Genomic DNA, 13,854 nt, shown 5'->3' with positions numbered 1-13,854 from the left:
AGGGAGTTGAAGATTGGATAGTAATAGCTTACTAGACAGAGAAAGCAAGTTGTGATTGAAAGTAAATTGTATGTAAGACTTTGGACTTACAAAGATAATACAGATATAGAATATTTTCTCTAAATTTGCCAATGCAAATGGACTACACATTGTTGATGTACTTATTGCCTGTATATATTTTATATAGCCTTGTAGTTCACATATAATTTTTCTTATATTAGTTACAGCCTTCCCCCTTTTTATTTTAGACAAAGGGGGAGATGCAGTGACATTTCATTTGTATTTTAATAAATAAAGCTTGCCTGAAGTTCAGACAGTAAAACAGCTGCACTGAACAGCCTTACAGACCAGGTAATGGTACACGTCTTTAATCCCAGCAGTAGAGAGGAATATAAAAATGGTAGAGACAGCTCTCAGACACAGTCTCATTCTAAGTTTCCTGGAGTCAGGATCATGATGTTGAACTGAATTAGCTGTAAAACCCAGTGGTTGGCTGTTTTTGCTTTTATGACCATCAGGCTGAACCCAATTTCTGTCTCTGGGTTTTTATGAGCCATGCTACAGTAATGCAGAGAGGTAGTTAGTTGACTGCACTGCTCTTTGTTCTGCCTTTTGTATTTCATCTGTATAAAAGCTTATTTCAGCTTATTCTGAAATAAGCTCTTGTTGGATGTTTAGCAGTTTTGACTTGACCAAACAGACCTCCCAAATCTATCTGTGCTTTCTGTCTCAGTTTCTTTCATCTGACATTTCCTTAACCTTAACGTCCCTCAATCCAGGTTCCCTGGCTGATTTTGTTGGAGTAGGCTCACACGGGGAGTTAACAAAGAAATACAAATGATTAACAAACATGTTTTAGAATGTTCAACATTCGCATCTATCAGAAAAATGCAAATTAAACCAATTTTGAAACAATCTTAATTCAGCCAAAATGCGAAAACCATGAAAGGAAAACATACTAGACTAGATATGGGAAAAATGGAACACTTATTTGCTGTTAGTACATGTCAAAATTGGTGTAGAGGTGAATGAAATTGATTTGGAGGTTCTTTGTGTGAGTCTTCTTGCCCCACAGTCCATTGACCACCAGGCCACAGGGCAAAGGGGGCAGAAGTAGCAACTGGATCTTGTCCAGCTTGGGAGTATGACAAAGATAAGCCTCTGATAGATAACATCAGCGAATTAGCTCGACTTTATTTCAAAGCATAGGGAATATATAAGATCAGGGACAGTAGGTAGGGAGTCACCTAATTTGCATGAAGCACTACTGTCCTATCATTCAGCTCCTAGTACTATTCTTAGTTATCATCTGTAAAAGCATGGTCCTATTGTGTTATTTTAAGGCTCCCAACACAATGTCTAGTTACCATAAGAGCAGCAGGGGAAAGCTTCTGCATGGAAGTGCAACAAGGGTCATACTAGAGATAAGCCAGACATTTGGGCCTATAAACATTATCTACATAAGTTCAAGAAGACAGCAACACTCATTCTTCGAGGGGGAAGGAGTCATTTATGTTGTTGAGCTCAGAAAGAGATGCTAGGCTGTGATAGACTGCAATCTCTTACTAGTAGGTACTCCCAGAAATTCCCCATAAAGCTCAAATTTAGCTACTGTTTGATACTGCTATACCACTAGGAATATATTTTACTATCAAGACATTTGCTTATCTATATTCACTACTGCTCTATTCACAATATCTAGAGTGTGGAAACACCTAGCCTCCATCAGGGAATGAAAGGACATGTAAATGTGGTCCAGATACATAATGCAATTTTATTAAGCTGTAAATACAAATGAAATTTTAAAGTTAGCAGTTAGCATTAAAATTCTATTGCATTAGTAAATGGATTGAGCTGGAAATAATCATTCTTAGTGAGATAACCCAAAACAAGAAAGATAAATATCACATGTTCTCTTTTATGTGTTAATCTTAGTTTTGAATTCTTAGGTATGTATTTAAATTAGAGTGCCTATAGAAGTCAGGAAAGGAGAAAATAGCCATGGTGGGGTAGGTTTCAAGGGAGAGTAGTAGAATTCAGGTGGTGTGAAAGCAGAATGGGGAGTCATGGAGAAAGAAGTGTTAAAGTGGTGTAGGGACAGGAAAGCAGAGAAGAGGAAAAAGTAAGGGAGAAATAACTAACTCTGAAGTCTTACGAAAAAGCCAAATGGAAACGCACTACTGTAAAAGCTTCTGTATACATATATATGGATATGAGAAAAGCTTAATGGAAAATATCTTTTCTAGATATCATAGACTATCACATAAAAAGTCAGGTTTTTGGGCTGGAGAGATGGCTCAGAGGTTAAGAGCACTGACTGCTCGTCCAGAGGTCCTGAGTTCAATTCCCAACAACTATATGGTGGCTCACAGCCATCTATAATGAGATCTGGTTCCCTCTTCTAGCATGCAAGCATACATGCAAGGAATATTGTATACATAATAAATAAATAAATCTTTTTTTAAAAGTCAAATATTGTGTTTGTTATCACTTCAAATCAAATTGTTGGTCCTTGGAGGATCATAGACCCTTAAAACAGTACAAGTTATTGTCTTTGCTCTTCAGTAGTCTCCATAAATTGATGGTAAGATATTTTTGATGCAGATAACAGATTCTTGACTCACAGGATATGAAGAAAGACGTCTGATAGAGACCTGGAAGCTTTATCACTACTGAGTAGATTTTATAATGCTTGAAGTTGCTGTATACACTAATAAGGGATAAAAATAGTCAACTCTCTTACTTAGCTATAAACTCTATGAGCTACAATAATGAGCAGCCTGGTAAGAAGTATCCATTGGTCCATGAATACCACAACTGCTAATGGAGTTATCATCTACTTTATTATTAGATGTACAGGTGACCCCACAGGATACAATTCATATTTGGTACTATTAACTGAGCCAAGAATCTCAGCCAAGAATCTGCTTATAGCTGGGTCATAGGTCCTCATGGAGAGCCTACTATTATTCTGATAAATGGATACCACAAACTGCCCCTTAATATTTATCTTTATTTTACAGACTCCCAAACCTTACCAGAAAGCTTCTTTTTGCAGTACATGGCAATTTATGCAGGCTTAGAATTGATCAAAGTGTAGTACAATGAGAGATTGTGAATTTCTCAGCCCTAAATCATGAATCCTTACCAAAGTTTATTCCCTAAGGCTTAGGGATCATCACAGTATGGGGGTAGACAGATCAAAACATCCCCCAGTAGTAGAAGATTGCCATGAGTCATTTTTCACATATGTCAGGGTTTGTACACATGAACACACAGCCACTACACCTGAACAGTCCATACAAGTTTAAAGACAACCAAAATTCCAGCATGGATCAGATGGGGCTCAAAGACTCCTGCCCTTAGCTGAGGAACTCTTCTCAAATGGTGGGTGCTAGAGGAAGGAAGAATTAGTTTTCATCATTTTCACCTTCTGATGGAGTACATATCTGGGAGTACATTACCCCTGCACATACTAGCAGTACTAAGTGAACTCATTGGGTCTAAAGAGGAGTATATGAGTTGGGAGGAAAATGGCGGTGAGAAGGAGTTGGAGGGTAGAGCATGGGGACAGACTTTATTAAAACATACCCATATGTGATATTTCAGAGAGTCCTCTCACAATTGTACTCCAGTCTTCTCTTCTATTTCTCTCTATTTAGCCACATATTCTTTTCAATACTTCAGGAAAACAAAAGTAAATACACAATGCTTTCTAGACTTAAGGGTACATACTCCATTTTTATAACTGAAAGCATGGCCTGACTCTCTTTTGGGTTTCTCTGATGTGTTACCTTCATGTACTCACCTCCCATGTAGCACAGAGATCTACTGTCTCAAATAATATTTCTCCATTTTCATCTTTTGTATATAGCTCTTCTGATGGCTGGAATGAAAGCAGTGGTTATAGAAATCACAGCAAATATATGCATTCTACCCATTGCAATGGTCTTATAAGTCAATTGGAAATAGAAAAGTAAAGATCCATAAAAATAAGTGGAACACAACACCATCTATCATTTATATAGACAAATTTAATTAGGCTAAATAAAGTAAATGGCATACCTTAATTGAAATTGGGTAATGAATAAGATAGAGATCAACGTAATCTAGCTGAAATTTTTTCAGTGACTTTTCTAAGCAAAGCTGGACCAGTTCTGGTCGATGGAACGTAGACCATAGCTGTAGGGTAAAAGAATGGATATTGTCTTAGGATAAAATAATCAGAATTGAAAAAATGTTGTAATGATTAGGAAATTATGACCACAGGGAATACAGTTTCTTTCACTTGGGCTATTTGATCTGATCTGTCTGTGTAAACTTTAAAATATTATTGGTTACAGTTAGGTAATTCAATTAATATGGAAAGGGCACTACTAAGGGGGTAAAATTTACCAGTTTATAACTGCTTGCATCTCTGAATAATATATAGATCTTAAAAACCTAAATTTCTATAAGTATTCCACCCTGTCAGATTCCTGGAAATATGTTAGCAATTCTTATTAATATAAATCATAGGAAATGTGCTATGGATGTTTGGTAACCACTGAGCACAAATTTCAGGAACTGGATAGATTGTGTTTACCATTCCATAAACTCTTATATTTTGTTATTTTCAGTAGGAAATAAAAAATAATATTATAAATGTCCAGAATTTTCTATGCCACCCAAGTTATAAGGAAAACCCAAAACGGATCAAGGTTATTTCTGAGTTCACTGATCAGACTGAATCATGCTGTGTTGAGCCCAGGGTCAGGAAAGAAAAGAATTTGAAAGATATACATTTGTAAAAGAAGAAGAAGAAGAAGAAGAAGAAGAAGAAGAAGAAGAAGAAGAAGAAGAAGAAGAAGAAGAAGAAGAAGAAGAAGAAGCAGCAGCAGCAGCTTATGGTTCTCTCTGATTAAAACTAAGTCTCACATGGAATATATATGTGAATAAATATTATACATTTATTTATATACACAAACACATTTCACCTGATGGTAAGCTATTATTTTAGATTGTTTTCATTGCATTTCAATAAATCATAAACTAACTTACTATACACACAATACCTTTGTAGCGAGGAATATATCTTCTCTCTTCACAACACCATCTGCAATCTTACTTCGAATAGCCTGTCCTATCTCCTCTTCATTTTTGTATGCATAAGCAGCATCAATATGGCGAAACCCAACATCTATTGCTATTTTAGTCGACTTTAATATCTTACTCTTAGAAACCTAGATTGGGAAACAACATTATGATTTGGATCTAAATATCCTGAGAGATATGAAGTTAAACATCATCTTCCATCCTGTTAATTAAATGACAAAGTATTAGTTCCTGGAATACTATTTCATGCTTCACTTCGCATAAGGCTTTACAGACCATCCAGTGAGCAACGGTGAATACATAAGCAGAAGCAATTACTGTTCCATGAGTGGACTTTAAACAGTTGTAGGGTGTTCACCAGACAAGACTGCTCAGGCATGGTTTTAAGCCAAGAGAAGTCCTTTCTTTGCTTGCCAGTGACTACACAGGGCATTCAAGATCCTAGTCTAGTGCTGATCTTTCTTCAGGGTGAGCTTTCAAACACAAAAATCATTTCCTGAATTGAATTCAGTTAGCAAGAACAGTTATCCAGAGCAGAACTACAGAAGCCAAAAAGCAAGGTTAGTATATTTACTTTCCTAATGTTTATTTATGGATTAAGTATTTGTTTTAACTTTGACAGGTGGTGCTGTCTATGTGTTGAATTACACTTCCATCATGGGTCAGTTGTGCTAAAGCCTGGGGTCCTGTTACATTACTGATGACATTCATTGCTTCTGCATATGGAGCAATAAACACATACAAATTTTATTTATTTATTTATTTTTATTTTTTGTAATATAATTTTTTTATTGAAAAAAAATTTCCGCCTCCTCCCCGCCTCCCATCTCCCTCCCCGTCTCCCTTTTCCCTCCCCCTCCTCCCCCTCTTCTCCCCCTCCCCCCACTCCTCTCCCCTTCCCTCTCCAGTCTGAAGAGCAGTCAGGGTTCCCTGCCCTGTGGAAAGTCCAAAGTCCCCCCCCCCCCCCCTCCTGGTCTTGGGAAGGTGAACATCCAAACTGGCTAGGCTCCCACAAAGCCAGAACATGAAGTAGGATCAAAACCCAGTGCCATTGTCCTTGGCTTCTCAGCAGCCCTCATTGTCCGCCATATTCAGAGAGTCCGGTTTTATCCCATGCTTTTTCAGTCACAGTCCAGCTGGCCTTGGTGAGCTCCCAATAGATCAGCCCCACTGTCTCCGTGGGTGGGTGCACCCCTTGTAGTCCTGACTTCTTTGCTCATATTCTCCCTCTTTCTACTCCTCATTGGGACACATAGAACCTTCATCTGGCGATGGATGGAGATAGAGACAGAGACCCACACTGGAGCACCAGACACATATAAATTTTTATGTTGGTCTCTTTTTTTAAATAAGAATTTGTTGTCTTAAGAATCTCTTCATACACGGGCAATGTTGGTTCATAATTGACTACCTAAAACAATAAGATCATTGATTTCCTAGACTTGCCAGGAAACTGCATGTGGTTATGATCACATCTGAATCACCCCCCCCCTTAGAGAGAATATATATACTTCCATGGAGTTTCTATGAGAAATCATGGAAGAAAGACATAAAATTTTCATTCCACTAGTCTTGAAATATGACAATGCATGAGAAATGTATCTACAAAAGTATTTTAAATCATGCCCTAAAATTTCTCCAAGCACTGATTACCTTCACACCTATTGTAGCATGCAAAATGTTCTACTTGTCTAAAGGAAATTAGACACACATAGTCACTGCTAGTAGGAGTCAGTAAAGACATAGTTAATATTCTCAATAGTTCTAATATAGAAAACAAAAACAATGTTACTAAGAGTGAGTTTGATAACAGTATTTGAACTTATATGGCTATGATATTTTAAATTATGGAACTCAAAATTTTACTCTGTGTCATCAAACAAATTATAGATGGGAAGTCTATAATCTATGAACTCATGTTTTAAAATGGGAAATTACCCTCACCATGTCATGGTTGTTACTACTTCTATAATCACTTAAAGCACAAATTCATTTTTTTACAGAGACCTTTTTAAGGTAGAATTTTAAATTTTTGCTTTTTATTTATATTTGGGTAATATCTTGCAAGTTTACTTCTTAGGGGCAAAGCAAAAACTGCCCATACAGTTTATTGATTTCAGAAATTTTTTTTCTCATTAAAATTACAATGCAGAGCTGGTGATTTACATATTCCTCTCCTGAGAGCAACCTGACTTTCTGAGCTTGATGAAGGATTCATTGAGGTGCAACTTAGGAGAACACTTCATACTGTTCTGCCATTTGCACTATGACTTCTTCAAATAACTAAGTTCTACCATAATATTCATAATTATTCAAGGGATATGACTATGGATACAAAATTCAGTTAATTTGTTCAACATTTCACAGTTGAGCAGTCTAAGGAATATTTTAGACTATTGATTTGCTTCTGGGCTACTAAATTCTCTACTTTGTATAATTCAAGTCATAGTATCCTTTTTATCACCTCAAGAGCAAGTAGTTCATTGAAGCTTCCATAAGTTTAATGTCTCCCTAGTTTTTACATTTTACATTCAAGTAAATATCCCACAGTTGTCAGTACTAAATCCTACTTATGTCAGTTTCACCACTTCCTGAGAGTTGGTGAAGGCTTCCCTGAAGATCTGAAGTTCTCCTCTACCAGTCATTCTGTGCCTCACATTTCCAGTAACTTTTGACACATCTATTTTCTAGTGTTTTCCATTACTGCAAGTAAGGAAGAAAGATGTCCTAAGTTGTAGAAATAAACAGAAAAATGACTCCCGATTTTATTATTATCAAGTCAAGAAGGCTGTGCGGCAGTTTGTAGACTAATAACTTTCATATTTAGAACTAAGCTGGCAAATGAATTAAAATAGAGAAAACACAGAATAGTCAATCATCAATAGCATAATCAGACTCTATTAAGCTACATTCTAGCTATTTTCAGTCTTAACATGAAATATCCCCATCTAACAGAAACTGAAAACCAGGGATGAAAAATGAGAGTTCGGCTCCAACACATCATAGGTCAATTTTCTTTTGAGATCCTCCATTCCTGGCCCTATATCTTTTGTTACCTGTGGATTTTGAGCAGTTCCATAGCCCAGTAGAGGCATGATGTGGCCATCATTTAATCCCACACACCAGTGTTTGAAACTCATTATTCTTCACTTTTCTGCTAGGGCAGATGGTCTATATATTTTTTTTTTTTTAGTCATACACTGTTTATAGGAAGGGCAGAGCCTAATTCCTAGCGTTTGTCCAATGTTTAACCAATGGCCTGTGGGAGAAATGAGGTTGACACAATGCAACTCATTGTTAGCATTCAGAATCAGTTTATCTATTTATATGATTGTGGTTTCGCCACTGGGGGAACCCAGTCCTCAGCAGGCTCTCCTAGGTCAGAAAAGCTGGAGAGGACATATGAATAGGTAAACTGTTGGACATAGTGCAGTTACACATGGGGGAAAAAAGCTTCATTCTTCATTTTATATTTCATTTTGCTGGTTGTTATTCCTCTGTTTTCTCTCTGCTCTGTTCTTTTACCCTGTTGCTTTTGTTTGACTTTTTGTACACAGTTGTTCGCCTATGCTTTCTAATGTTATCCTTCTATTTTTCCCTAATGATTTCTTTCTCTTTGTTTCCTGATATTTTTCCTTCTACATCGTTTGTTCTTATTTTATCTGTTATATTTGTTTACCCATGTATACCTCCTAATACAAAACTTTCTACACAAGAAAACATTACCTCACAACCACAATTAACTTATTTTCCAAAACTAAAATCTTTATGAAAGAATAAATCATATTAAGATCATAAATTACATGTATTTCTTAGAAGCCCACAAGTAGTTAAACAATTTTCTTCGTATTAATTTTCCCACCATTACATCATCATCCCAAGGCAATGATTCTTTCATAATTAACTAACAAAGTTTTAAGCAAGCCAAATATATTCAACCAGTTTCTTTTGTACTAGCAGGCAGCTGTTTGCGGCTTTAGTGTAGCAGATACCTATAAAACTTCATTTAATTGGTCTAACCATCTATTTTTCTTTACACACAATAGGGTCATTTGATTTTTTTTCACAATTTTGTTTTTTCAAGGTGTATGCTGGGATCTATGACTAATTCTCTACACTACATGGCAAAAGAACTCAGGCCTAAATATAGGTGTAGGACATAATTGTTTTCTGCAATCACCTGCCTGTTATTCCACAGGTAGAATTCATGGGTCTATAATGCATGGAACTTCCTTGTTTTTATCTTTCATCTTTTGTAAATTTCACATCTAACAAAGGCGAAGGTAACTTTTAGCCTGTTTTTGCATTTTATTTTGTGTCTTTTACTAGAGTAGTTGGCACAATAACCAAAACCATTTTCCAAAATCATCTTTACTAAGTATCCTAACCCACTGTATCTTTTAGGCTAATCCAGAAAGTACAAGTAATTCATAGATCATCACTTCTCTTATAAAATCACCTTAACTATGATCTGCAAGTAAATTAGGCAGTGAGGTGTGGGATTTTTCTAAGAACCAATAACATTATACTAGGAAAAGTTGGAGTCCTTCACGTAGTAATCACACCACACACAATATGGTAAAAACACAGCAGTAGCAAACAAAAGGAAGCACAGCTGAAGCAAGGGGTATTCTAGAGATGATCAGTGTTTAGCTCTTGTTTGTTGAAATGAAGAACATAAGCTTCATTGCTGACTACAACTCCTCTGTCATGGCTACCAGCATGGATTCTTCCATAAACTAGCACCACTGACACTGAGACTATTAGTTTTGAGTTCATGGTCTCCATATTGCTATAGTTATCATAAAATTGAATAATTACAGTGGTTAGAAACCAGATAGCTCTTTGCCTCTCTCTCTCTCTCTCTCTCTCTCTCTCTCTCTCTCTCTCTCTCTCTCTCTCTCTCTCTCTCTCTGTGTCAGTGCACATGCTAAGGAGAAGGAGGTATCATATCCTTTGGAACTGCAATATTAGGTATTTGTGAACTGCCTGATATAGAAGACTGATCTGCACTCTAGTCCACTGATAAAAAGAAAGCTCTCTTAACCAGAAACCATCTTGCTGGCACCAGAATTCTTTGTTTTTGTCATTTTTGTTTTTTTGCATTTAGTGAAACTGGTTAATTGTATATTCCATGAAAAAGTAAAATACTTTTACGACATACACAGAAACTAATAAAAAATAAGAATTACTTATATTGTGACTTTTCTGGGTCAAAAAATAAAGCAGACAAATAATATTTTAAACTGTGTCCTAGAGAAAACATTTTCAGTATTCTCTTCATTTTTTTCTTTCTAAGAAACAAGCAAACAAACAAAAACCCTGAAATGTTCAAATACATGACAGAAAAACCTTCAATACAGAATGTATTCAGTGAACGATAAATTATTAACTGTGGTTGGAAATCATTACTAATGCAAGCAGATTCCAGGTGTTCTAGAACTGGATTCCAAGAAATAAGTATTCCTTTAATCTGTAACAGAACTAGATTAAAGTACGAGGAATAATGATATAAAAAAAAGCAGATGTGTTATTAGTTATATGCTTGATTTTGTTCAAAATTACTCAGAAAAGTATGAATGAAAGTCTCAAATGAATTTTGGAATAGTTGAAATTTGGTACATTGATAAAATGTAAAGCACCTCAAAAATTAACTCATGGGATTTATATCAGTGAGTCATTTCTTAGAAAACTGGGGACTTCTTTCCCTTTATGTTTGAGATAATAATGAATTACATTTTTCCCTTTTTCTATTTCCCTCCAACCCTTCCCATAGCTATTCCTTGCTCTTTTTCAAATTCATAACCTCTTTTTAATTATGTGTTATTATATGCATGTGCATATATAAATATATATTCCTAAATAGAATATGCTCAGTTTATATAATGTTAGTAATATTATGTTTTCTGAACTGACCATTGATATTGGTTAACCAACTGGCATGCTCTTTTAGTAATACTATTTCTGCTACTCTCAGTAGTCCTTAGTAACATGTAGTTCTTTATGTGGGGTTATGGCCTCCTGGGCTTTCCTTATACACTTTGTCAAGGCTAATGGTGATGTCCTTTTTCATCTTATTGTTGGGCAGTCACATTGGTCTGACCTTATAGGTATAGCTTCTGATGTTACTAGGAAAATACAGTTTTGTGTCAACTTCTCTGTTACTCTGAATCTTATAATCTTGCTGCTCCAATTTCCACAATGTTTCCTGAGCCTTAGATGTGGAAGCTGTTTTGTAGATGTATGCATAACTCTATTTTGTTAATTTTTTAAAGTATTTTTTAAATAATCTTATTTCGCATATCAATCCTCGTTCCTCCTATCCTCTCCACCTTCTCCCCTCTCCACCCCCATCCACTCCTTAGGTGAGGCCTCCTGTGCAGAGTAAGAGTTTGCCCTACCTCTTGAGGCGGGACCAAGGCCCTCTACCATGTATACAGTATGAGCAAAGTATCCATCAATAGGGAATGAGCTCCAAAAAGCCAGTTTAAGCACTAGGAATAAATATTGGTTACACTACTATTGGCCCCACAAACTGCCCATGCCACACAACTGCCACCCACATTCAGAGGGCCTAGTTCAGGTTTATGCAAGTTCCCCAGCTGTTAAAACAGTGTCAATGAGCTCCCACTTGCTCCAGTCAGCTGTTTCTGTGGTGTCACCATCACAGTTTTGGCCCCTTTGCTCATAATATCACTGCTCCCTCCCTATGATCAGAATCTAGGAGTTCAGTCCAGTGCTTAGTTGTGGATCTCTGCATCTGTTTCCATCAGTTACTGGATGAAGGCTCACAGCTGTATTTTGATTGGTTGTGGTTTTCTGCAGTGATCTGTCTGTTGCAATGAGAAGTTTCCTTGATAAAGGTGAAGTCTGTGCTTATCTGTGGATATAAAGACACATGTTAGAACTGTTGGTAGAGATTATGCTGTTTCCCTAAATTAGTGGTTTTAAGTTCTTCTCCAATGACCATGACTTCATTATCACTGAGTAGTGGTTAGGTTTCCAGTACCATCTATGGTTTCCTGTTAGAGCCTGTGTGGGCCCCAACACAGATAACTATTTTCCCTAACTGGACTGGTACAGAGCCGCAAGGAATAATCAGACACAGCTTACAAGATCATTACGGAAGGGCATCTCAGGGTCCTTTCTCCTGACAATCTCCCTGTGTTTATTATCCAAACAGCTTATATACCAACACATAAATTGAGCGGGGGGGGGGGGTACATTAGGCTGTCTCTGAGGTAACCAGGTGAATGGCCTTTTGTCACATCCGCATCTACCTGTTTGCTGAGTATGCTAGTTGTCACATAGGCCTGAATTAGCATCTCTATAAGAAATCCTCCAAATTACAAAGGAAGGAGCACCAAACATCCTGACCATTGTTAGGCAGAGACAGCTTGTCTGCAGAGCTATGTGACCCCCCTAGAATGGGGCCTATGACTTTGTCTCCTGGTGGCCACACCATACAGAAATATGGGCCTACAGTTTCCCATTTGTTGAGTATGCTATAAGTTCAACTAAAAAGCCATTGGTTACCAGCAGGGTATGCATGCCACTTCTGCACCCTTAGGTTTATTGTAACATTCTGATTGTTGTGTTTCACAGTCATTACAGCTGGGCAGGATTATTGGTTGGCTTCTTCTTCTTTTAGAAACTTGTACGTTGCTTTCTGGTACCATGAAAGGTAGCCCTTGGGAAGAGGTGTTCAGGTCAGTTTAGTTCAGAGGACTCTGGGCCCTGTTTTTGAAGTACATTGTGTCTTTAGCAACAAGGACTTATAACTCTGCTGGACCAAGGACAACAACAATAGGCAGTATATTTTGAAGTCTCTTGGACAGCTCTGACCCACCATGGTTCCAACTCACACCATTGTAGTACCCAGCCATGATAAGCTTAATAGAGGCCTGAGTCTCAGTAGTTTACCCTGAAGTAATACCTGGTTCCAATAAATACCACACACTGGGACTGCCCAGGGAACCACCCAGGAACAGACCATCCAAAGGAAATTCCTAAAGTTCCAAGATCCTTGTAGATAGGACCACCTGCTAGCACACATTTACCAGGAGACCCCCTAGACAAATGTCAACCAATTGGGAGTCCTGAACCTTAGAAATCCCTCACTCCCACCTTTACTACTATAAAAACCCAACTCTAATTGAGCTCAGGGCTTTCTGATCACTCTAATAAGTTGAACACGTGGAGAGTCTGAGTTTTCAATCTCGTGTAGAATAAAGGCTTTTTACTTTCACATTCAGGACTCGGTCTCCTTATTGGTTTTATGAGGACTTTTTGGATATGGGCATAACATTTGGGAGCTCATCCAGGATTCCCCAAGCCCACTAGGACTGCCACCCGTATAGTCTTCAACCAGCCAGTAAGTTTTCTGTGTTTTATTTGTGTGTGTGTGTGTGTGTGTGTCTCATGGCTTTCTGTGTCTTGTATCTTTCTGTAAGTAGACCCAGAAACTGTAAGAGCATGTAGACGGTGTATGTGAATGTATGAAAAGATCATAGGGGGAGTGAGAGGGGCGGTATCTGAGGAGATGTCCCCAGGGCCCAGCTGTATGAGTGGACCTCTCTGGTTTCTGTAGATAGATGTGCAGAAGGCTCCCAGCATCTCAGTTCAGTAGACAGATGTGCGGGTTGTACTCTAGGCATTTCCATTTCAATTCTGCCTCCAGGGTGCCAGAAGGACTATTTATCTGTTCATTGCCCTGTGTGTCTGTGTATTGTTCTGTTTATGTCCCAAATTAGACTGATG

The 13,854-nt window shown here is 37.5% G+C and overlaps 1 protein-coding gene and 1 pseudogene across 1 annotated transcript in view; one reads left to right on the top strand and one right to left on the bottom strand.

Moving 5' to 3' along the window:
• Window positions 1-13,854, top strand: part of LOC126501501 (estradiol 17 beta-dehydrogenase 5-like) — a 103,364-nt pseudogene that overhangs the window by 27,161 nt on the left and 62,349 nt on the right.
• LOC126501694 (aldo-keto reductase family 1 member C1-like) overlaps window positions 1-13,854 on the bottom strand; it is a 41,477-nt gene that overhangs the window by 11,095 nt on the left and 16,528 nt on the right. The window contains exons 3-6 of the mRNA XM_050142514.1: window positions 8,151-11,974; window positions 5,055-5,222; window positions 4,066-4,182; window positions 3,809-3,886 (exon numbers count right to left, since the gene is read on the bottom strand). Coding sequence (XP_049998471.1) covers window positions 3,809-3,886; window positions 4,066-4,182; window positions 5,055-5,222; window positions 8,151-8,234 — 447 coding nt within the window. The 5' untranslated portion in view covers window positions 8,235-11,974. The remainder of the gene's footprint in view (window positions 1-3,808; window positions 3,887-4,065; window positions 4,183-5,054; window positions 5,223-8,150; window positions 11,975-13,854) is intronic.

Source organism: Alexandromys fortis, unplaced genomic scaffold (assembly GCF_014885135.2).
Source record: "Alexandromys fortis isolate MF-2015 unplaced genomic scaffold, M_Fortis_MF-2015_v1.1 scaffold_5, whole genome shotgun sequence".
Taxonomy (NCBI): Eukaryota; Metazoa; Chordata; class Mammalia; order Rodentia; family Cricetidae; genus Alexandromys; species Alexandromys fortis.
This window is presented reverse-complemented; position numbering and strand designations above follow the sequence as displayed.